The sequence below is a fragment of the Lygodium microphyllum genome, chromosome 22 (genome assembly GCF_053477565.2).
Source record: "Lygodium microphyllum isolate KBCC chromosome 22, Lygodium_microphyllum_v1.1.10, whole genome shotgun sequence".
NCBI classification, from domain to species: Eukaryota; Viridiplantae; Streptophyta; class Polypodiopsida; order Schizaeales; family Lygodiaceae; genus Lygodium; species Lygodium microphyllum.
In genome coordinates this window covers 126,252,279-126,277,366 of record NC_141156.1, presented here as the reverse complement: position 1 = coordinate 126,277,366, position 25,088 = coordinate 126,252,279, and the positions used below count along the sequence as shown (strand labels likewise).

General features: G+C 39.1%; 1 protein-coding gene across 1 annotated transcript; it reads right to left on the bottom strand.

Annotated features, from left to right (window-relative positions):
* Positions 1–697: 697 nt before the first annotated feature.
* On the bottom strand, positions 698–14,954 carry LOC148017592 (uncharacterized). Its single transcript, XM_087663107.1, has 4 exons — positions 14,563–14,954; positions 13,882–13,965; positions 13,631–13,790; positions 698–916 (listed from the first exon to the last, which is right to left on the bottom strand). The coding sequence occupies exons 1-4, from the start codon at positions 14,719–14,721 to the stop codon at positions 912–914; spliced, it is 408 nt and encodes a 135-aa protein (XP_087519233.1). The 5' UTR covers positions 14,722–14,954; the 3' UTR covers positions 698–911.
* Between the last annotated feature and the right edge of the window lie 10,134 nt (positions 14,955–25,088).

Sequence of the window (25,088 nt, the reverse complement as noted above, 5' to 3'; positions counted from 1 at the left end):
CACCTTCATCAATTCATTCACTTGAACATTCAAATGAGGACAAGTCATATTACTTATTGTGTTCCTTCTTTTACATTTATAGTGTGCTTTATTATAATGTGCACATCTTATCACCTTGGTGATTTACCATGACAATAACTTTAAGGCTCTCATCACTTAGCTCCTTCAAGCCTTAATTGTACCTAGTCTTATGAATTAATCCCATAACTACATTGGTGTAGACTAATAAACCACATTTCTTATGCATCTATAATAAGCTTGGTTGTTGGATACACATCCTCACTCTTAATATGCTACATGTTGTGACCTTGCAAACCCCCAAGCAGCTAGCCTACACGGCTAATGTTAACTAGGCTCCAAGTGTCTAGCCACCCGGTCTACAAATACCATTGTGTTAATCCATAAAACAGGAGATTCCCAAATATCAACACTACTTGCAAACCAATATTGTGGGGCTATTCACTTGAAATCAGCATCTACACCAAAAAGCATGCCAACTACGACGCTAACTATGAATTCGCTTAAGAATATAAAAGCCCACTTGTACATATTAATCGTTTTATTTTACCGGGCTCTCCTTGAAAATTCATATAGATATATATATTAGACTTCACAACAAAAAGCCCACTTGTACATACTGATCCTGTTACGACTTCAACAGAAGGCTGCGACACTTTGAAGGCATCTAAACCATGTACAATCCAAACTCACTGAACCTGTATTAACAGCAGAGAATTTCCTGCCAATCTACCATGAAAAAATCCCATTCGCCAACCACACAAAGATATACATAGCCAAACCTGTGATCTGCACCAACTGAAAATACAGATTTTGACAAAGAGATTCTTAAGATGAGCAGAATGATGAGCACTGTTTACCAGATCTAGCCCACACTCTTATAAGCATTGACTTCAACCTGCATCACAAGAAGTGCAGACTTCAGAGACTATACAAGTAGTTGATAGAGATTGAAGCCCAACAAATAAGCAAAGAATGTGATACCAACACAAAAAGGCATGCAGCCTGTAAAAGTTCAGAGACACACACATGAAACCAACTCCACACCAGTATGAACTAGCCATACATGAAAGAAATGCCAAATGAAAACCCAAGCTTTATCCGAAGCATCATATCAGTCCTGTCGAAACCAAGAAACACTGCCTGCTCACACAATCAACCACCATATCTGGAATATCGCTTTGTGATTCCTTGTAACATCAGAATTTCATCCTATTGGCCATTAGGAAAGACCCAATACCTTTGATATCAGGTTTGAATTTCTGACAGTCCACACTGCTCATATAACTGTTGTCAAACCCTTGATTACTCCCTCTTTCAGTTAAGCATCGGTTTGACTCAGACAGGGACATTAGGAGCTCTGACATATCTTTCATGTGTTTTGACAAAGGAGGTAGCACTTTCTAGAGCATGAATTTCTTTTTCAGATGGTTAAGGTGTGTTCACACTGTGCATGCAGTCAGTTTTCACAGTGGCTAGCAGTCAATGTGTGTGCATTCAAAGCCAGGCATTTTATTTTGTAGAGGGTGGCAACATTTTGTGAATTTTTAGTGGCTAGTCAGCTAGTTTTTAGCAGTTTGGACCTTTGACTATCTATAGCCAGTGGCCAATTTTGAGGCAGATGTCATGAGGACATGTATTTTTGAAACCTCACTTAACATGTGGATTAATTTTTAATCACATGGTTAAGTAAATGTTGCACATGTGAGGTGCAATTGGGGCTAGAGTAAATTTACGAGCCCGAGACCCGAGGAAATCACGGGATGTCAAAGGCAAAAGTTGCTATAAGTTATCTTGCACCAAGCACTTGGCGGTATCTAGTGCCAATTGTTGGCCTAGGTCATTCATTTGGCCATAAGTGTCAATTGGTAACACTAGGGAAGTGCCGTTTAATGGTACCTAACGCCAATCTGATGGTCAAAGATGGCACAAAGACACTCGGGGATGGAAGTTGCCTAGCCAATTTAATTATTGGCTAGTCAGATTATTTTCCAAGGCACCAAAATAATTATCAAATTAATTTTCAATATTTAAAGATTGAAAATTAATATTTAATTATGGATAATGCTGGAAAAATAATTTGGGAAGGCTGCCACTTATCAAAAATGCCCATGCAAGATTGAAAAACGTCTTTAGAGCCTAGAGAGAGGCATTTTTTGTGTATTCAACCTGCAAGAGAGAGGGAGGAGATGCTGCTGGTCTGATTTGCAACCATTGGAGGACCTTCTAAGGCAGCCAAGGACAAGAGAAGTCCAATCAACAAAAGGTGATAGCATCTACATGCTGTTGAGATAGGGCAGCAACAATAATTGACTAATTTTCTTCAATTCTTCGCAAAGAAAGTCTGAATTCTCTCTCCTCAGCATTCTCTCTCATCTCCTAACCTTTCTACAACTCTACTCTAAAGATTTGAGCATTGAGATCACCAGAGGCTGAGAAATTTCAGATTTCTCTACTGTAAACCCTAATCTACAGCAGAAATTAGGATTTAGCAACAACCTCGAGAAACGTGCCAAAAATTTAAAGCTCCAAGACTTGGATTCAACAATGCTGAAACTGTCTTTAGCCTATTTAAGTGGAGGGACCAACAAATCATTGAATTTGGAGAATTTTCTATCTCCATCAAAGCACGTGAAGGCCAATTGATTGCCCGAATCAAGGGGCAAATCAGATTGAAGACTTGTTGGTCATTTTGGACAGCAAGGGGAGTTATAATTCGGCACATGAGACTGAGAAATTTCAGATTTCTCTACTGTAAACCCTACTCTGCAGTAGATATTAGGGTTTAGCAATAGCCTCAAGAAACGTGCCAAAAATTGAAAGCTCCAAGACTTGGATTCAACAATGTTGAAGCTGTTTTTAGCCTATTGAAGTGGAGAGACCAACAAATCATTGAATTTGGAGCATTTTCCATCTCCATCAAAGCAAGTGAAGGCCAATTGATTACCCCAATCAAGGGGCAAATCAAATTGAAGACTTACTGGTCATTTTGGACAGCATAGGGAGTTGGAATACCGAAAAAGGACTGGGAGAATCCCATTGTACATCAACTTCTTCTTCAATTAAGTTAAATAAATACCGAAAGGGGCGCCAGTTTTGGGGCCAACAAGGTGTCCAAAGTCCAAAATTATATGGTAAAGTATGCATTTCAGTTTTGTGAATTGTTGTAAATAGTGCTTAATCAGGTTATTCACCACCCTATCTGAGGAGGAAGGCTGGTTGCAACACATCATTCTCCTCTTCCTCTCGCAGGTGTACACTCCAACTTAGACTTTCTTCTTTGGCACTGGCAAGGGCTACTGGTTACACACTCCGTCAATGTCTCCAATATTGTCATCATTTTCCAACCTGATCAGGTGTTCTCACTGATAGTTTGGGTTGCGTGTAAGGACTGATGAGTCCACCATTGTATTCAAACATTCATTTCAAATTCAATGCAGATTTCTTTTCTCTTCTCCTTTTCTCTCCACATTCGTGTTTCTCTTTTGTTGAGCACTCACATGATATCATCACCTCAATGAGGACATGGAGGTTTCCTTCAAAGAAGACCACCTTATTGCTGAAAACACAAATTTTCAGCCTGTTGTTGGCAAAAAACATAGATTGTCTTTTACAAGTGCTTTCAGCAAAAACATGACATCTATAATTCTTTCCTTGTAGGTCTCTCCGTTCAAGCTCTTCTACAACCAAACACAACAGATTTACTATGTTTCTAGGTCTAGAGATATGGATTATCACCAGTTCCAAGGCTTTGATGACTCAGATGACTCGTCTATTCATACTTCCTTTTGTTGGATGTAAAGGCCCTTTACGCACTCTCCCGTGTATATATTACTTCACACATGTGAACCCACCCTAACAGGTGTAACTGTACCGTACCCTGAGTATAAATACATTCTTTCATTCTTGTGTACCACACTGGTACACACCCATCCCACGACTCACTCACTCTTATCATTGTCAAACACTCTTCAGCTTTAGGTCATTGAACTTCTCAATCACTGTATCTGCTCTCTCACAGCTCTCTCTCTCTCTCTCTCTATTTGCTTCCGCTTCGCCTCTTCAAACTGATATCAGAGCCAATGGCTCACGCAAGCTGTTGAGGGGTAGACCAACAGGTGTAACAATCTCACAGACTGTTGAGAAGCAGGCGACACGTGGGGAGTAGACGAACAGGTAAGCAAAGAACGACTGACAGACAGGCGACTATTGGTCGGGTGCAGTCGACGGGAGACTGACGACACGTCAAACAGGCAACGTGACACGTGACGAGGCCGCGTTGCGTGACAGGTGGCGACCTAAACGCAACGTCAGACAGGCTCCATGACAGGTGACGAGGCGAACTGAAACACGACGGGGCTGCACGATGATCGACAAGGCTGCACAACGACCTATACGTGATGGGTGACAGGTCATCCCGTCACACGAACAGGGCAGAAGGTCAATGCCACATTTTTCTCTTTAATTTTCTTCACCTTATTTCCCCTAAGCACAGAGTGCAAATCTGTGTCTTAAATTTGGGGCTTTTCCCAAATTTGGTACCTAGCACATATTGCAGTGACCTCTGGACCGTAAATTGCAAACATTGAGTGCACATGCCTCAAAAAAATTTTGGGGATTCTCAAATGCAAGTGAAATTTTTGCTTGGATGAGCCAATTTCTTGAAAATTGTGCATTGTTGGACCCCGAAATTTGGGGCTTTTGCAGAAATCGTGAAATTTTTGCAACATTAGCCCGCACTTGATGCTCGGGATGATGTATTTATGCAATTGGAGTAGATTCACTGCAAGAATTTTGGGGTTTTTCACATTGGTGATGTATTTTTAAGTCGTGTTGAGACCGGACAATGAAATTTGAAGCAAATTCACTGTTAGTCCATTCTGATGTTTGCACCATGCCAATAAAAAATCATAGTGATTTCCATTAGTTTGTGTCTTTTATTGATGACCACTCTGGGAAGCTATGGGTCTACTTGCTTACGCAAAAAAGTGAGGCATTGGATGCTTTTAAAAGGTTTTATGCATTGGTTAATACTCAAAAAGGCCTAAAGTTAAAATGCATAAGAACAAATAATGGGAGAGAGTATGTATCTAAAGAATTTAATGAGTTTTGTGATAACAATGGGATTAAACGAGAGCTTATAGCTCCTTACAATCCATCTTCTAATGGTATGGTTGAGCGAATGAATCGCATGTTATGTGAGAAGATTCCGAGCATGTTGTCCACAGTTAATCTCTCGCAATCGTTTTGGAGAGAGGCACTTAAAACCGCGGTGCATATTTACAACCGATCTCCACATCGTGCACTTAATAGTGGCATTCCTGCAGAGGTTTGGTCTGGCAAACCTGCTTCATATGACCATTTAAAGAGTCTTTGGTTGCGAATGCTATGTACATGTACCTGTTGATAGCAGAACCAAACTTGACATGAAATCTCATAGAGACATCTTCATGGGTTATGGAGATGCAGGTGAAATGGGCTATCGAGTTTGGATTCCAAGCATAAAAAATGTGCTACGTAGCCAGAATGTGATATTCAATGAGTCAAAGCTAAAAAATGCAAACTACGTGTGAAGGGTAAAGGGTTTCTCAACAGGGCACAGTCCATATGTCTGCGTATCTCGACCTCAACAATATCTCCCTAATGGATACCTCAAAATCTGCTGCAATCTGCTTGATCTTTGCCTTAAAATCTACAACTGTAAGTGTAAGAGAGTCTACTGGTGTCAAGCTATTTATAGTCTGCTGAAATATGAAAATATTTGTCAAGCCAGCTACATTAAATGCGGCCAACTATAATGCAAGCTGGCCGATTATACTGCAATCCGACCGATTGCCTCATGGCAATCCGACCGCACCCTATCTATCTGGCTGTTGATGTGGCACTGAGAGATGGTAAACCTGCTCCACACACCCAAAACACTCTCGAATGACTGCCCAACTGAAAAAATACAAATATACACATCCTAACTATACAAATGATAAGTGTTTGCTGAAAAATGACAAGTGCAATAATACTTCTCTTCAAAAATGACACGTATCCTCTTTTAGATGCTACACGTTACTTTTCTAAGAAAGAAGTTTGCAAACCTTCTACTCTGAAAATCTCTCAAATAATTAAAATTTTGAAACAACTACTGAAGACAAAATTATTCCTTACGAAATTCTGGAGCCTTTGACGAAAACAAAATTTCAAGTTGAGCAACTTATAAAAATTATAACCTCCTAAATTTTAGGAGTTGCCAAATTTAGCTTCTAGAAAACTTCATTATAAAGGTTCACCGGTTCATGGTTTGTTTCTTCAATCATGAGTATCTACTTTCACTTTCTAAAACCACTCATTATATGGACTTCTAGTCAACGTGACTATCTAAGTATAAAAGTCTTAGTCATCTAAGCTTTCTAGTTAATCCAACTGTTCGATTAAACTTTTAATTTCTCTTAGGTATCTCCTCAATAACAACGCAAGTATAATTATAGGGTGTTCTGGCCATTGGTCACTCTTAAATAGAAAGATGACATTTAATCATATTTTGAAATACTTGAATAATATAAATCACCTTTTAAAGTACATAAGCATCAAATTAATATGGAACCAATGAGCCAATATGTCTTAGTAACAATTGATATACAAAAGCTTTGTTATATCTCTCCTTGAAATCCGTTGTTTTCCGGATATTACTTGAAGTATTTTTAATTTTACAACATTTTCATAAGTTGCAAGTTTTTTAAAGAGTCTTTAAAATAGTCTTCATGTATCCATTTAGAATCTAAATGAGAGTAATTTTAAAATTTCAAAAGAAATTTTCTAAAAACGTTTTTTCCTTGTTTTCTGATCATATCAAAGACTATTTGCTCTGATTAAAGTATCTCCTCGTGTTCATCTACTTCAAGTGGATCCTTTATTACCCTTCATAAAGCTTCAAAAGATAGATATGAAAAGCATTGTATTTAATACTCTGGAAGCTGTAACCTGTAACAACGTCATTAACCTTTTCAATAACTTGAAATGACCCATAATCTCTTGCTATGAGCTTGGTGACTATGGATAATGGCTTATTAGAGCTTCTAAAACAAGCTTTGTCAAATTTCAACCACACCTAATCTCATTCTTCTAAAATCAATTGCCTTTAATGCTTATCTACTACTTTCTTTTGGCTTTCTTGAGATCTTTGAATAGCTCGTCTAACATGGGTAAAAGTTGTATCTATATTACACACGAACTCATCAACATGAAATATCTCCTCCTTGGTTTTCAGAATTTATAATAAGAGTAATTTTCCATATATGATCTCAAATGGTACTTTACATGTAGACTATTTTCTTTTGATTTTCTTGAGATCCTTGAATAGCTTGTCTAACATGGACAAAAGATATATCCATATCACATGCGAAAATATCTCCTTCTTGATTTTGAGAATAGATAATAAGAGTAATTTTCCATATATGATCTCAAATTGTGCTTTACCTGTAGAAATATGAATTGTGTTGTTACACGGGTATTCTACCAAAGACAAATACTTTTTCCGTTGTTGGTTGGCTTCATGGCAACAGCACTTTAACATATCCAATATTGTGAGATTGTCTAACCATATGTTGAGACTTGATAGTCTTTTTATCTGGAATGAAATGAATCTGTTTGCTAAGCCTGTCAATATTAGTCCGTATATCATCATTGTCGTTTACTGATTTTAACAAGCCAAAAATAAAATCCATAGCAATGTTTTTCCAAGGTTAGCTCGGAATTGCTAATGGTTACAAAAGCCATGCAGACTTTTGATACACAATATTCTTTGATAAATTGTTCAATGTTTCATCGAAGACTTAGCCAAAAGAAATACATTTCAAGTGTCTTAGTTATGACCTCCATCAAACGAAATCCATCTTTGATAACATAAGAGTTTATCATTTTACTAAGTTGTAAACTCTTCTAGATGATTTTAAAATCTTCATTAGAAATATATATGTTCCTCCTAGTAGTGAAATCTGTATGATGAATCATGGACACTACATGAATCTGAAGTCTTCTTAACTGGACATCAACTACCTTGTTTTGCTTTCCAAGAATATATAATATTTCAATATTGAATTGAGCTAGACAATTAGCCCATTGAATATCTTTTCAGAAATCTTTGGTTGGTTGAGACAATGTCTCAAACTATCATGGTCCGTCTTTACGAAAATTTCTTCACCTAAAAGATAGTGTCTTTAGTCTTTTAAAGCTTAAACGATAGCCATTAACTCCTTTTCATAAGTAGTAGCATTCTTTTCTTCATTTTACAATCTTTTACTTTCATAAGTAACTACATCTCCTTCCTAGTTTAAGACTGCACCAATGCAATCTCTTGAAGCAATGCATTCCACAAAGAAAGGTTTTGACAAATTAGGTATAATCAAAATATGCCATTTGCTAATATAGAACTTTAGAGCTTCAAAAACTTACTACTCTAGTTTAGTCTATAAAAATGTCACTACTTTCTTCGTTGAATCATACAATAGTCCAACACCCACTGCAAACCATTTAATGAATGTCTAGTAATAAGAGCATAATCCCAAGAAACTTCAAACTTCATGAACACTAATCAATTCTTGCCATTCTACAATGGCCTTGACTTTTTTTAAATCCATTCAAATCCCATCTTTGGATACAATATAACCCAAGTAGTAAATCTCTTCTAGAAAAAATTCACTCTTTTTGCCATTCACATAAAGTTTGTGTTTGCAGATTTCTTGAAACACTTTTTTCAAGTGTTGATTATGCTCTTTTTCATCTTTTGAATGGACCAAAATATCACCAAAGAAAATACATGTAAACTTTTGATATGCTCTAAAGATTCTTTCTATCATTCTATTAAATGTTGCAACAGCATTGGTGAGACCAAATGATAAGTTGTCTTAAATGTAGTTTTATGAACATCTTAAGAAGCAATTCTTATCTGATGACAGCCACTCTTCAAGTCAATCTAGCTAAATACTTTAGATCCATCCAATCTATCCAAGATATCATCAATTCTTGGAATGGAAAACCTATTTTGGATTGTAATTTTATTGAGGGCCCTATAGTCCATACGCATGCGCCAAGATCCATCTTTCTTCTGCACTAAAAGAACTAAAGAGCAAAAAGGTGAAAATTTGAGCCTTATTAAACCCGTCTCCAAGAGCTCATTCACTTGCTTCATAATCTATTCTTGTGTTGGACTCACACGATAGGGTGGCCTATTTGGAGGTGAGCTCCCAGAAATGAGATCAATATGATGATCTTATAGCCTCTCTGGTGGTAACTCATCAGGCAAAGTGTCACCAAAACAATCTTCATACTTCTTTAAGAAACTCATTCAGTCCTTCAAATTGAGATGGACTCTTCAATTCTAGACTCTTTATTAGAAACTTTGATAAAAATCAAGTACAGGAAAATAGACTTTTTCATTGCTTTACAAATTTGTACATGGAATAAAATGGGAATAGAGTTTCCTTCCACTCCCACATTAAAAGATACATTTTTACCCTTAAAAGAAAATATGACTTATTTTGATTCCAATCAATCGCTCAATCTATTTTTCTATGCCACGGTATTCCTAATATAATATCACAATGACCAAGATCTCCCATGACGAAACTCTCAAGATCTACATAATCTCCTAAATCAATTCGTAGTTTCCCAAGAACGGGAGTAACTTCAAACTCGATTCCTTGAAAAGCAACATCTGATATTTCTGGTTTTCCAAACCTCTCCTTTGATAGATGTAGAGCTTCAACAATCCGAGGATGGATATAATGATATGTAGCCCCTGTATCAAAATGAATGAAAATAAGTTGATTAGCAATCTTACCCCAAGCCATAAAAAGCTTTATTTTGTCTGACAGAGTTTTATCCTATTGCAAAAATTCCTTAGGTACTGCATTTACTTATGGTGTCTTTTGGGACTAGTTTTCCTTCTTTGCCTTATTAGAACATTGATCAGCCATGTGTCATTTTCCTCCACAAGAATAACATTGTTCTTCTCTTGCATATTCTCTAAATGTTGATATCTTAGCTTCTTTTTGGATTGCAAAGTTAGTCTACCTCTATCTTTATGCTCCGAATCTTATTTATCCGACTTTTTTTTGTCAAATATCTTAGCATTTTTTCTTTGTTCTTTTGAGGCTTTACTAAGCATCCATGGTATATACAGCCATTCAGCTTCTAAGACTATATCTTAGGCTGCTTCCAAAGTATCAAACTTTGTCATCTTGATAGCTTGTCGTACCCTTATATATAATCCAAGGATAAACTTTCTCATCTCTATATTGAAAGAAACTTCCTCAAGAAATGTAAATTTAATAAAAACAGCTATAAACCTATTGATATATGTTTCAATATTGTCTCCATGGCATTGCTTAAACTCATTCCATTCTTGTTACACATCAACTTCAAAGGATGAAGGCAGAAACTTCTTGTTGAACATCGTCTTATACTCTTTCCAAGACTTGGGTTTCTTTCCCTCTTGAACAACTTTGAGCCACCAATTTAAAGCAGCATCTTTCAAATCCATTTTAAGCATCCTTTTTTTTTGTATAGTCTTCGCACCAAAAGTAGCATCAAATTGTCTAGTAAAAGACACAACTTTCTGAGAATCTCTCTTACTATAAAAACCATCAAACTTGGCGCTTCTCTCTAGACTTGAAGCCTCTTTTGGCATCATTTTCCTTTGCTAAAAGCATCTTTCGAGATTCACCTATCATGGAAATAGTTGGTTCTTTGACTTTTTTCTTGCCCTTCTCCATGAAGGGATTTTTGAAATAAGAGGAGACAACTTGTCTGTGATGAGACTTTGAAGTCACCTCTTAGGTGAATCCTCAAATGATAGGTGATATGTTACCTTTCATAGACTTAATTGCATTAATAACATTGATATCTTTCATGTTGAGATATATCTTTATAGCCATAATATCATTTGTCTCAAGAGCCTTTTCGATACGAAAATCTTTAAAGACCTTTGCTTTAGGATGCGCTTTAGTCCTTCTCTCCATCAAAGCTTGAATTTCTAAATTGGATTCCAACTCCTTGTATCTTTGTATCTTCTCATAATCAAAGAAGCATACAAATACAGAGTGTTAAAAGCCTTCCGGTTGTTCATCAAAGTTCTCTTATTTACCTCTTGATATGGTAAGAAAGTTGGGCCTAAAGATCTTGTCACCTAAAAATAATCTTACAAAGAAAAAGTCCTTGCTCTGATACCAATGTAAGCACCGGAGAGAACATGATAATAATTCTCTAAACCTAACCAACTTAATTAATCATCACTATGAAAATTAGTGGAGAGAAGAAAAAAAAGAGTCAACACCATGTTGAGAGGAGAATTGACCCCTCTCTCTTTATAGAAATTTATTGAAATAACAAAACGAGCACCAAGTGCCCGGACCATATACAAAAGGATTGATTTATTACAATTTTAAAATAGGATAAATAGCCCCCTTTTTTTTACATGAATTTATTGAAACAAAACAACGAGCACCAAGTGCATGAACCATATACAAAAGATTTGATTTATTGCAATTCTGAAATAGCATTTTCAAATCCTAATTTCTACAAACTCAAGTAGTAAGCTCATTTTCTTCGTTAGTCCTTGAATTAGATCAAACTAAGTAAAAAGTGCTTCTTGGATTAGAGATAGATAGAAGAATACAAAGCATCTCATTGAAATTTCAGCTTGAGAGCTTATTTCAAATGAAGAGACACAAGTATATGCTGAAAAATAACAAGTGCAACAACACTTGTCTCTTCAAAAATAATACATGTCCTCTTCTAGATGCCACGTCACTTTTCTAAAGAAAGAAGCTTGCAAACCTTCTAATCTAAAAATCTCTCAAATGATTAAGAATTTGAGATATCTACTGAAGATAAAATTGTTCTTTGCAAAATTTTGGAGTCTTTGACATGAACAAAATTTTGAGTTGAGCAACTTTTAAAAACAGTGCCCTCTTAAATCGTAAAAGTCGTCAATTTTAGCTTCTGGAAAACTTCATTATATAGGTTCACCAATTCATGGTTTGTTTCTTCGATCATGAGAATCTAGTTTCACTTTCTGAAACCACTCCTTATATGGGCTTCTAGTCAATGTGACTATCTAATATAAAAGTCTTAGTAATCTAAGCTTTCTGCTCAATCTGACCACTCAACTAAACTTTTAATTTCTCTTGGACATCTTGTCAATGATAGCCCAAGTATAATTATATGGTATCCTAGCCATTGGCCACCCTTAAATAGAAATATGAACATTTAATCATATTTTAAAACACTTAAATAATACAAATTGCCCTTTCAAAGGACATAAGCATCAAATTTATTTGGAGTCATTGAGCCAATATGTCTTAGTAACAATTGATATACAAAAGATTTGTTACATCTATAGAATTGGAAAGATTCAATCGGAGTGTCAAAAAGGTAATTTTCACCGACTAAATAAAAATTTTGTTGGCCAATGTGGCTATTTTCTCTCTGCTCTTAACCCTTATTTACAAGCACTACCAACACAAGCTTTGATCATCCTTGTATGTTGAGTGAGAATTTTGCAGGTTGAGTATAGTGGCATAATAGACTCTTGTACATATTCATCTAGATTACTTAATCTTTCAAATTCCTCTCTCTCTCTCTCTACATGTATTCATCTCTCTTAATTAGCCCATGCATCCTCTTCCACAATGCTACACTCTAACACTTATTACTCTACCTATTGATTGTCTCATTATGAATTCTCAAATCTAGTCTACAACGAATTCAATAATCTTGTGGGACCAAATCAATCCTCAAGCTTGTTTCTTCCTCTTCATCAACCACCATGCATCTAGTTTTTAAAAAATGAAGCTACAACAGCTCTATCGCACATTCTCCAACTATAAAAAATTACATCATAAAGATGGAGAAAATCTTGGATGAGTTTGCATCCCTTGGAAAACATGTTGCATCGGATGACATGGTTGTGACTATCTTGTCACATCCACCATTACTTCCATCCTTGAAGTATAATGTCTTCTATATTGGTTTTCTCACCTCTATTGCTATGGACACTATTACTTGGAAGAAGTTAGTCCCTATGGTTCTTAAGCAACAATGCACGATGTCAAGAGATAGCCTCACATAAAGCAAGATTCACTAGGTACACACAAACCATCCATTTTAGCTCATAAAAGTTAAGAAAACAAAACAAACTTAATTATGTCATGTTAGTTTAGTTAAACTATTGAAAATAGAAAATCGATAGAGGCCACATTGAGAGAGAGAGAGATAGAGAGAGAGAGAGACTCTAAAGTCCAAAGCTCTTTAAACAAACTCCAGAGAGGATAGACTTTACCCCAAAACAAACTACATCAAAGCCTTGCTACAAACCGCTGCCCACACTGCATATGTTTTGGAGGCTGACAAGTACATGTCTTAGCCCAACCAATGTCAAAGATTTTATAAAAAAGTTGGCAGTCTAAAACCATGTTACATGCCCTAAAGCTTGACACTCCAAGAATTTTCTGATTCACCATTTTTCAAGTGCATGACCTAGCAGGTTCATTAGAAAATAAATACACTTAGGCAGCATTTTTTAAACATTTTCTTCCCCGAGAAGAACAAGCACTTTACATACTTGGAAGATAGCCATTATGAAAAACAGCGGGAAACCTCTGTTGGTCAGCAACTGATCCAGGCCGCCCGAACAAAATAGGGGGAGCTAGCTGAGGAGGTAGGGGAAGATTCTGTGCTTGTGTTATGGTTATTTCAGTCTGGCTCATGTTATCCAACTCATTCTGAAACAACACAACGAGTTGTGATCACATACAAATGTAAGCCATTATGTTCACACTTATATTCTGGAGGACTTAACTATGTTAACCTAACCTTCAAGTAGTTGAGAACATCCTGGGTAGAAGGAGTAAGGCCAAACTGTTGATGTTGTTTCTGAATCCACTCGGACAGCTTCTCCTGAAATATGCAACACCATATGAGATATTATAGATTATCAGATCATAAAACACAGCAGACTATCAAAGGGCTATCGCCACATAAAGTCTTATTTTCTCATCTTCAAGTCTTTGTGCTAGTTGCACAAGGAGATCTTCGATTCACTAAAAGATGCAGAATCGTTCACAATCTTATGCCTTATAAAAGACACTGATGGAAAATATCCGAAGCTCATGGTATGCTTCATCTATGTAACAATACAATACAAATCCCATGCAGGCAATCATAATGCAAGATGTAACGCATAGTTATAAGAAACTCCAAGGAAGGCTGTGAGAAATGACGGTGCTGCTTGTATGGAACTTCCCTAGTTTATGAAGGGTGCATGCAAAGAACTGTTTCTCATCACTCCTCTTGCTCTCTTGATGCCTCCTACTGCTGGATATAAGCAGCATGCCTTCAAGGTTGCCATGTACCTTGATATATGTAACCTTGCAAAAACTCTAGATGATTCACAATGCAAGACAACTGAGAAGGTATGAATGCAGATAAAAAGATGAACATCATTGGATTTTCAAAGCAGAAGAAAGGCCATCTACAAAAGTATAAAGATCTTACCAGGGAGTGTCGCTGGCCAGCCTGGAAGGCGATCTTGTGCTGGTTCTGAGCCTGTGTGTAAAGTTGGGATACAGCGTTGGCAGCCGTGCAGAAGGAGGTGTGCAAGGTGCGCTCTGCATCTTCGACACCGGCGGTGGCTTCCGATCTTCTCTTCTTCATCACAGCTGCTCCTGCTGCTGCTGCTGCGTCTCTCGCTTTCTTCCCCTTCCGTCCTTCGTAGAGTTGCACAGAAAGCCTTACGTTCTTTATAAGTTTCTAACCTTTGAAAGCTTTCGTATCTCACTCGTCAAAAGAAAGGTTTGGGATGTATTCACAGGTTCAAGAATTTCGTCTACCGATGTTTTTTTCCTTTCGTTTCTCCTCGGTGCTCTGTCTTGGGATGGTGGTGGATGTCTGGGGACTACGTAGGACTTTCCCATTGTGTCTTAGGGTAGACGTGCCAATATAAATAAGGTCGTTTAAAATGACCTTTGAAATGCACATGACTACCATCCTATCCTAATGTGGATCAAGTGGATTCATAGGGGCATGCTCCAAGTGTCTCTTTTGCCTAGATTTGCTTTGGGCCCCATTGCCACGTGGTAGGTGGTCTTTGGAGAAAAGACTTGAAAAACAATAGGAAAAAAACAAGCAGCTAAAGGGAACCATGCCCTACCATGTGTTCGATCTCTTTTGGTCTACTGGCAGTCCATCCCCTTGTTTGTCACACCCAATGCCTCTCCCTCCACCCCATTGACACATGACAAAAATGCGACCTTCAATTGTAGCTCGCTCTCTCTCTCTCTCTCTCTCTCTCTCTCTCTCTCTCTCTCTCTCTCTCTCTCTCTCTCTCTCTCTCTCTCTCTCTCTCTCTCTCTCTCTCTCTCTCTCTCTCTCTCTCTCTCTCTCAAGCAATGATTGTATCATATGCGTCTCATTGCAATACAATTTTAATTAGAGCATGTTGGAAGACTCATTGCAATTGCCCCTCTCTCTCTCTCTCTCTCTCTCTCTCTCTCTTACACAAGCAATGATTGTATCATATGCATCTCATTGCAATACAATTTTAATTAGAGCATGTTGGAAGACTCATTGCAAATTGCCCCAGTGAACCCTCTCCTTCCTCTGATCGCTAACTTTAGGTGTGCTCTGTCTTAGGGAAGCACTCTATCTTGTGGCACTATCTCTATTGCCACAAACTCATCAGATAACGGGTAGGGTTGACGTGTTTGTCATACAAGTACCAAAAGGTCCAAACGAAGAGGACGATGACGACATGCAACCTTACAATGGTGGCTATGCTAGAAAGTTGGTCCTCATAATCTTGAATTCAATCTGTGAGGACTAGTTTTTTGTCATGTTTGTTTGTGCTTGCTGTATCATTTCAATTATGTCCTCCATTACATAACTTATACAGCTCCATTTGCCAACTCTATTTACTTGGACCTTCTCAGGTGCAATGCAAAGCTTGCTCTCAAAGCTTTGAATCGTTTGATGATTTCTTGAGCCTCAACTTAGAGATTGAGTCTTACAACAATGAACTCGAGGCATTGCAAAATTTTGCTACAATGTAGACTTGTTGAGCAAGGTAATTCGTCCTCTCTCATTCCAATGGCCAAAAACAAGCATGTATGTGAAATTGTCTGAGCCCCTATTGTTCCATTTAATCATGAATATTAGTGGATTGAATGCATGCTTGATGGTGAACCTATTCATTCCATAGTGCATGGACCCAAAACTTGTAAAAAGTCTTTGTCTATAGTGTCTATGAGGTCCTCATGCTAAAAGATCCCCCCTTTTGTTTAGTCTCATTCCATGATTTGTGCAAATGCTCTTAATGGTTTGCATGAAACATAGTGCCTCGTAGAGCAACAAAAATTCAATTGTCTGCATGTTCTTTGAGCTACCTATGCATTAAACATCACCCCTTCTTCATTCTCCTTCCCCATCATGTGCCTTACATCCGATGACCTACATGCAACATAATTTCTTACATAATTGTGTGAACCGCATTGGGAATTCGCACAATCAAAGGTCTTGACATCCATGTCCATACCCTTGCATTGAAAATACCATTCATCCATTCAATGTAACTTATTTTGCTATACCCATTACCTTCAAGTTGTGTTTGATACATGCATTAGATACTTTCGTGAATTGTGACCTTCATTGCCCATGCACGAAGTAGAATTTCTCATCTTTTTCATTTTGCAAGGCCAATGCATGCCAAGCCATATGATTTGTGTTGCTTCTTGTGGGATGCATGTAACCTCGTGCTTAGGTGCCTTGATTTCTACAACTAAGCATGAGGCTATCTATAATGCATGCAACATTTTATACATGCAGCAAAACACTCTAATTTCTTCAATTTGTTTCTACATTGCATATATTGCAATTCAATTCTGTAAACATCTTAAAACTACACTCAAATAGATCAATTCTTTATTTCAACTTTAATGGGGTGAACTAAAGTAAAATTGATTATGTTCTGATAATTTGAAGTCATATATCAACCAGCCTACTCATTTGCATACTAGCAATCTTAACTCTTTGTGTACTATTGTTTTTGTACCATATGTATGCTTTAGGTGGGCAGACAAACAATTGATTTGGACTCATAGTGATAAGGGCAACAAAATGTAATTTAGGTGAGATTTTCTCACTCTTAGCGCCACTTTTATGCATTGTCTTTCAATAGGCATGCATGTGGAGTCAAATACAAGTCAAATTAGAAAATATTTGTCATATTACGATATTTATGCATTAAACCTTATATATATGCAACATATTGTCGTTGTTGCAGATGACTAGTGGACAGGATGCCATACAAAACATTGCAACTGATAAGTAAGATGCTCATAAGTGGCTTACAAAAGATTGAGGAAGGAAATTTTGCCTTATGGTAGGCAAGAGGGTGTCACATTACATGCTTTAGGAGCTCTCACCCCTTTGCAATCCTTGCTCAGGTTGAGTGGATAGATGGCAAAACAAGAACCCTTAGATGCTTAGTAGGAATGGGCTACCCTTCCCATAATACAACTCATAGTCTGCATTTAAATATGGCTTGTTAACAATCCACTCCTTGCGAGCTTGTTGCAAAGTAGTATGCGCTCCCCTTTGCTATCCTTTTGCCTCTACAATGGCATGTTTCTCAACTTGCTTCTGGGCTTGCCATTCCTTATTTTCCTTCTTGGATCTCTCTACTTCCTCTCTCTTTGCAATCTTGGCCTTTATGCTTTTGATGTACTCATTAGAAGTCAAGATAAGTAAATCAATGTAATCCACAAATGCCTCTCTTGCAGGCCTACACACATTCACCTCAACATGAGGTGCATTAAAAGAGTTCCAACATTTGTGGAAGGGTTCTAGCAACATTCAACATTGGACACGCTTCAACCGTATCTACCAATCCACTCGGAGCTAATGCTTGTTTTGTTGAAGATTAGCCAATGTGGCAACAATACCCTGTCTTCATTCCACATTTGCTACAAGCTTGACTATCCAATGTGTCTACATTTTCATGCAAGGCTACATCCACGGCCCACAAAGTCCATGTGGGCACAATGGAGGTGAGTAAAAGTTAAGTGCATCTCTATTGAGAGGCCAAAAGCCCATGGCTCTAAATCTGACCTTTATGTTCTCCATTGTCACAGCCTTACTTAGTGTTCTTGAAGCAATGCCCATAATATCAACCTTGCTCATTGTTACATCATGGTTCTTTAACCTCCAAATCACCCTTTCTTTCTTGTAGTTTGAAATGGTTTAAAGATGGATGCATCCAATGGCTAAAGTCAATGGGATGTATGAGATGGGAGAGTAACAAAGTCTGTGCCCCATGACATAGCTTTTGCATGAAGCTCTAAACTGGTGTGGTTCCTGTGACCATCCAAGACTAGCGAATGAGAATTGCTCGATGACGCAACATTTGGCACCACCTACCTAAAATGCTCCATCCATGTTGCAAACAATTGCATTGTCATCAATGCCTTGTTTGCCATAGACATTGGGCCACCCTCTTTGCATTGGCTCAAATAGTTTTGCATGGCCCTCTTTCCCTTGAATATGTAGTACCTTGGCAAAGATTGTCCAACATTCACACAATTGAGAATGGCTAACCATTCTCAAGACTTTGGTGTGCTATCATACACTGCCCTTGTGCCCTTTTTGGCCAAAACCTTTGTTCTTCCATCTCTAGAGCCTTGGCAACTAGTCTCATCTATGTTTCAAATGTTGGAAGGTGGGTATTTTTGTTGGCTATACAATAGTTCCAAATTGTCATACAATGACATAACCACATCATGCCTCAATTTTATGGCTCCAATAGTTCAACAACTCTGAGCCATAGCTTGGGATGGTGCTTTCTAAATCCATCCAGCCAACAATGGCCAACAATACCATCAATGAAGGGGTTCACCCTGGCTTGACAGATCTCAATCACCTTCAAAATGAGGTCCTGAGAGGTGGTCCCACGGCCAACATCCTGCTTCTCAAAGCACCATTGGATAACTACTTCCTCCTCCTCTAATAAAGTGGAAGATGGTCCTTTGCGATTTTTAGTAGCTCTTCCTTCCAACCATGCACCTAATATAGATTGGGTCATTCCATAATGGTAGACCAAAGCCCTTTGAGGCATCCCAATCTCCACTCCTTCAATTGCAATAGCCATGTCAGCCTCCATCCAAGGTCTAGCTCTCCTCTTGGGTCTTTGAATAGCAGTGGCCACCTCAAGCTACAATTGGGTTGAGAAGGAGCCTCCACATCTTGTGCAATTTGAGTTGTGACCAGTATGCTTATTGCCTCAAAATGACTCTTGTCTTGCAATTTGCAAAGGTGGTGGACTTGGCATAGTGCATTGCTAAGCTAAAATGAAATTGGACTTTTGAGAACCTCTCCTTTGTTGGGGGTAAAGGCGCATCCGCCTAGCTGCCCGTGTATTACTACACTGACAGTAATCGCCATTGCACACTGTAGGTGGTGGGCGCCTGTCACAGTCACTTATTCTTTATTCTTTTAGTGACATTTTGAATAAAGGAAGGCCCTGGCCACACATTGTGGTTGTTGGAGTTCCCACATTGGACTCTCTCTCTCTCTCTCTCTCTCTCTCTCTCTCTCTCTCTCTCTCTCTCTCTCTCTCTCTCTCTCTCTCTCTCTCTCTCTCTCTCTCTCTCTCTCTCTCTCTCTCTCTCTCTCTCTCTCCATCCGCCATAGCTCTCGCCGCCAAGCTTCTTCCTCTTGGGTTCTACTTCCCTTTCAACTAGTATCAGAGTAAAGGCATTGGAGCTTGCCCGACATTCTCTTCAGCCCGGATTTGAAGAGATTCAACTCGAGCTTCAATGACAGCCATAGCACCTTCATTTACAAGTATGTTTTGATCTCCCGCCTCCTCCTCGATCTTCTCAGCCTTCATTTGGCATCTTGCAGGGCTGCATTGAAGCCCCTTAATCATTGCGAAGTGCTCAGTAGCACTACTAAAGACTCCCCAGCCCCCAAGAGCAGCCATCACAAAATGCGGAGCATTTTTAGGGGGTTGGGCTGATCCACTCCTGGCATTTCCAACTCCTTCCCCGGCTTTCCGGCATTATTTGCAACCTTCCCAATCATCTTCGGACTCCTCGGCATTGGTTCTTGGCTCCTGGTGATCGATACGAGTGCTTCCACCTTCAGCCATTACTATATACATAGTCCCATGAGTGTCAAAAACAAGGCATCACTTGACATTTGATATTTGATGCTTCTTGTCATTACTTGTTTGATGCCTATTGATGCCCGGTGATGCTTGGATGTTATGGTATGCTATGTTTATGCTTTAGGATTGATTTAGAGCAGATTTGGGTACCGATTGAGCTTCATTTAACAGTGAATATGCTATCATAATACAATGGGCTGAAGCTCATTTACTTGGTGTATGCATTAGTTCCTGGATACAGGGTGCTTACTGGAGATTTGAATGATCATACTAATGTATTTGGAGATTGTCAAATGCTTCTTTTTGGTTCTGAAATGCTTTTGACCTTGGAATAGGCTCCGTGTTGGTCATCATTCATTGGCATTTGGATTGAGTTAGCATGCTTTGGACCAGTTTATGCCTATTGTCACTACTTGACATTTAGGCTTCTTGTATTTATGCTTCGGTCAGATATGGATGCCACTTGGTTTGCCCATGCATAACAGCCCCTTGGAGCTTCGTCTTTGGATGTATTTGAGCATTTTGGACCTACTGGGCATTACATTTGGTTGTTAGTTACATGCTATTTGAATGCTTTCACGCTTATGCTTGATGGGTCTGAGATAGCTTGGGATTTATGCTCCGGATATACCCTACTGGGATTTGGAATGTCTGATGCTATGTACTTGATGTATTTGAGCATTGCTTGCTCTATTTGCATTTGACTTTACTTCCAGTGGGAGCCTCTTGGCATATTTGGATGTACACAGAGTTTTACTTACACTTGAGCTTGAGCTTGTGGGACAGTTACATGCATTTGCTCTCTTGAGAGCTTTATGTCTGCAGTTAGTCTGTAGTGGGCTGATTTGATATGCCTATTGGGGCAAGCACCTATCTTTGTCACAGGTTTGTCCATTTTTTATGCATCTTGGATGGTTATGCCTTGAGCTTCTTGCTCTATCAGTTGTGCTTGTCCTTGGTCTCTTCTCTTAACCCAAGAGCCATTACATGCATGACTTCTAGACCTATGAGATGTATCTTGCTTGACAGGTTATTGGTTTGACAGTTCTTGGTACCTTCTTGCCCCTTGACACTCACTGTTGGATGTATCTTGTTATCTGGCAGTTGGAGTGACATATGTAGCAGTGATTGCTTCACTTTTGGACAGTTTTACGTACTGCTGTAATTTATTCCAACAAGCTGAAATCTGCAGATTTCGAGCACTTGTATGAGGGTAATGCTTACTGTTTGATGTTATCTTGGTCATATTTGGTGGACCGGTGGTTCTCTTGGTGATATCCACTCTTTCAACCAATTTTAGTAGTAGTTTTAGTGCATTTTCTACTAATTACAGCAACCTGCAATTTTGCATTTTTGCTTTGATTTGGGATAGTATGGCTGGTCATCTGAAAGACACAACTCTCTTTAATATTGCCAAGTTGGATGGTACCAACTATGGGTATTGGAAGTCCCAGATATGGCAGGTTCTAGTGTAGAAGTTGCAGATTAAACCATTGCATTTCAAGGGTGCTAAACCCAGTATATGGATGATGATGTTTGGATGGAAGTTGATGAGCACTGCAAGTCTACCATTATCTTGTCACTCTTAGAAGAGGTCCATCATAATGTTGTTGAAGATGAGAATCAGAGTGCATGGGACTTATGGGAGAAGATTCAGGAGCTTTATGTGCAGCAAAGTCCTGCATGACAAATGTATTGGCTAAAGCAGTTAATGGACTTCACATGAAGGAGGGGACATCCCTATCATCTCATTTCAACCAATTTCATGCTATCATGAAGAATTTGTTGTCACAGGGTATTGAGTTCAATGACAACTTGCACCCGTTATTTTTGCTTGGCACCTTGCCTGAATCATGGGATGTCTTCCGAATTGCCATATGCACTAACAAGCTTGATGGGCTGAAAATCAAAGATGTTGAGAGTGCTTTATTGACTAAGAAAATCAACATGAGAAACAATGATGCTTCTTGCTCCTCACATGCATTGACTGTTAGAGGTGGCAGACATGGTAGGCATGATAATTATCATAAGGGCAAGGACTCTCAAAAGTCCAAGTCAAAGTCACGTGGCCGCAGTAAGTCCCGTGGACGGAAGTCTGATCTTACATGTCACTATTATGGGAAAGCATGACATATTAGGCCTCAATGCCGTAAGATGCACGATGATAAGTGCAAGAAAAAGGGAAAAGAGAAAGTGCAAGAAAAGTCTTCTGAGCGTAGTATTGTACTTGCAAAGTCCAGTGTGAAGATAGAAGAGGTTAATGTCATGCATGCCATTGATTTAAAGGAGGATTACATACTTGCAGCTTCTTCATGCGATGCCTTATAGGCTTCTGAGACACATTCTATGTATGTGCAGTGCTGGCTTTTGGATTCGAGTGCATCATTTCATATGACTCTACATAGAGATTGGTTTCATACCTATCGTACCATCTCTGGTTCTGTGCGTCTTGGTGATGACAAGTCTCTTGACATTATGGGCATTAGAGATGTTAGGCTGCAGTTTCCTTATGGCAATTCTTTTGTTTTGAATGATGTACGCCATGCACCTGTGTTGACTTGCAGCCTTATGTCAGCTGGACAGCTTGATGATGCAGGGTATTTTGTGTCTTTTGGAGACTCTACATGGAAGATTACTCATGGCAGGCTTGTGCTTGCAAGAGGTGCCAAGTCCGAAAACCTCTATCTCTTACTTGTATCTGGAGCTAGCTTGAATCATGTTTTGTTTGTGGGTTCTATCTCCCATGTATCCCTTTGGCATGCTCATTTGGGGCATATGTCCCTTAAAGGAATGAAAATGCTCCATGCTTTGCAATATCTTCCACCTTTTGACTCTTTGCATTTTGAGTCATGTGATCATTGTTTGTATGGCAGGCAGACTAGAAATATGCATAAAAAGTCTGGTAAAAAATGCATGGGTGAGCCCTTGGCTCTTGTGCACTTAGATGTATGTGGGTCCATGCCTTGTCAATCACTAGGTGGGGCAAAGTATTTTGTTACTTTCATAGATGATTACTCACGTAAGGTTTGGGCTTATCCCATAAAAGAGAAAATCCGATGTCTTAGACACATTTCAGCACTGGCTTGCATTAGCACAGAACCAGTCTGGGAATAGGCTGAAATGCCTAAGGTTAGATAATGGGGGTGAGTATGTATCACATGCTTTTGAGCAGTTTTGTGATGAGCATGGTATTAAGCATTAGTTGACCCCCCCTTACATCCCTCCCCAGAATGGTATGCCTAAACGCATGAATAGGACCATTCAGGAAAGGGTCCCTAGCATGCTTAGCCAGGCTAGCTTACCGCAACACTTTTGGGCTAAGGCAGGTACTACTGCAGTGAATCTCATTAACAGGTCACCTAGCAGTGGCATTGACTTTCAGGTTGCAAAGGAGGTATGGGTAGGCAAACCCCCCTCTTATGAACATTTGTGTGTCTTTGGATGTGAGGCATTCTACCATGTGCCCAAGGACAAACGCAATAAAAGCTGGATCCTAAAAGTGTTAAATGTATTTTCATTGGCTATGGAGATGCAGGAGAGATGGGTTACCGTCTATGGGATCCACAGGCACGCAGAAAGCGATCTACAGCCATGATGTCATCTTTCATGAGGACAAAATGCATATGCAACCTGAGAAAGTGGTTGAGGTACTCAGAGTTATCTTTTAGGAGGAGCCACCTGCTCTCGTACAGCCAGCTCCACAACCAGCTAGACAACGTGTTGTTGGGGGTAAAGGCGCCTTCGCTTAGCCGCTCGTGTATTACTACACTGGCACTCACTGCCACTGCACACTGCAGATGGCAGGCGCCCGTCACACCGTCACTCTATTCTTTATTCTTTTAGTGATAGTTTGAATAAAGGAAGGCCCGGTCACACATTGTGACTGTTGGAGTTCCCATTTCTTGTCTCTCTCTTTCTTGCTCTTCCACTCCCGCCATAGCTCTCGAGTGTAAGCTTCAATCCTTCTCACCTTTCAACTGCCTGAGGGAAAAAAGGCTTTGCCATGCAAGTGGGTGTACAAGCTGAAAAGTACCCCTGGATACCCCAAGCCGGTATACAAGGCTAGATTGGTAGCAAAGGGTTTTAAGCAAGAGCATGGTGTGGACTTTGATAAGGTCTTTTCTCCTGTGGTTAAGATGACCACCCTATGCTTAGTCTTGGCTTTGGTTGCTCAGCTTGACTTGGATTTATGCAAGATGGATGTCAAGGCAGCTTTCTTACATGGGGATTTGCATTATGAGATTTTATATGGAGTAGCCTAAGGGCTTTGCAGAACCTGGCAGGAAGCACCTAGTGTGCAAATTGAAGAAAAGTCTTTATGGCTTGAAGCAAGCACCTAGGGAGTGGTATCATAATTTTGATGCCTTTATGCAGTCACAAGGCTACAACAAGAGTGCTATGGATCCGTGTATTTACACGAAGAAAGTCCATGATGGTTCTTTATTGATTTTGGTACTCTATGTGGATGATATGCTGATCGCAGGGAAAGCTCATGATGAACTAGATGCTCTTAAGGCTCAACTCAAGAAGAGCTTTGAGATGAAAGATCTGGGATAGGCCACTCACATACTTGGTATGCGCATTAGACGCGATAGGCATCAGGGACTCCTCTACTTGTCACAGAGGGAGTACATTCATAAAGTTCTTGAACGCTTTTGTATGCAGGACATAAAGCCTATTGGCTGTCCATTGCCTTCTTATGCGAAGGTATCATAGGCTGATTGTCCATAGACATATGAGCAAAGGGCCAAGATGGCCAAGATTCCCTATGCATCCACAGTGGGCAGTCTTATGTATTCCATGATAGCCACTCGTCTAGATATTGCCTTTGCAGTTGGTGTTGTGGCATGCTATATGGCTA

Bases quoted from the DNA above. Each gene is read 5' to 3' on its own strand.
- LOC148017592 (XM_087663107.1), bottom strand. From the start codon at position 14,721: ATGAAGAAGAGAAGATCGGAAGCCACCGCCGGTGTCGAAGATGCAGAG. The intron at 13,966-14,562 runs GTAAGATCTTTA...TGCATATTTCAG, and splicing joins CTGGCCAGCGACACTCCCTG to GAGAAGCTGTCCGAGTGGAT. The intron at 13,791-13,881 runs GTTAGGTTAACA...GTGTTGTTTCAG, and splicing joins ATGTTCTCAACTACTTGAAG to AATGAGTTGGATAACATGAG.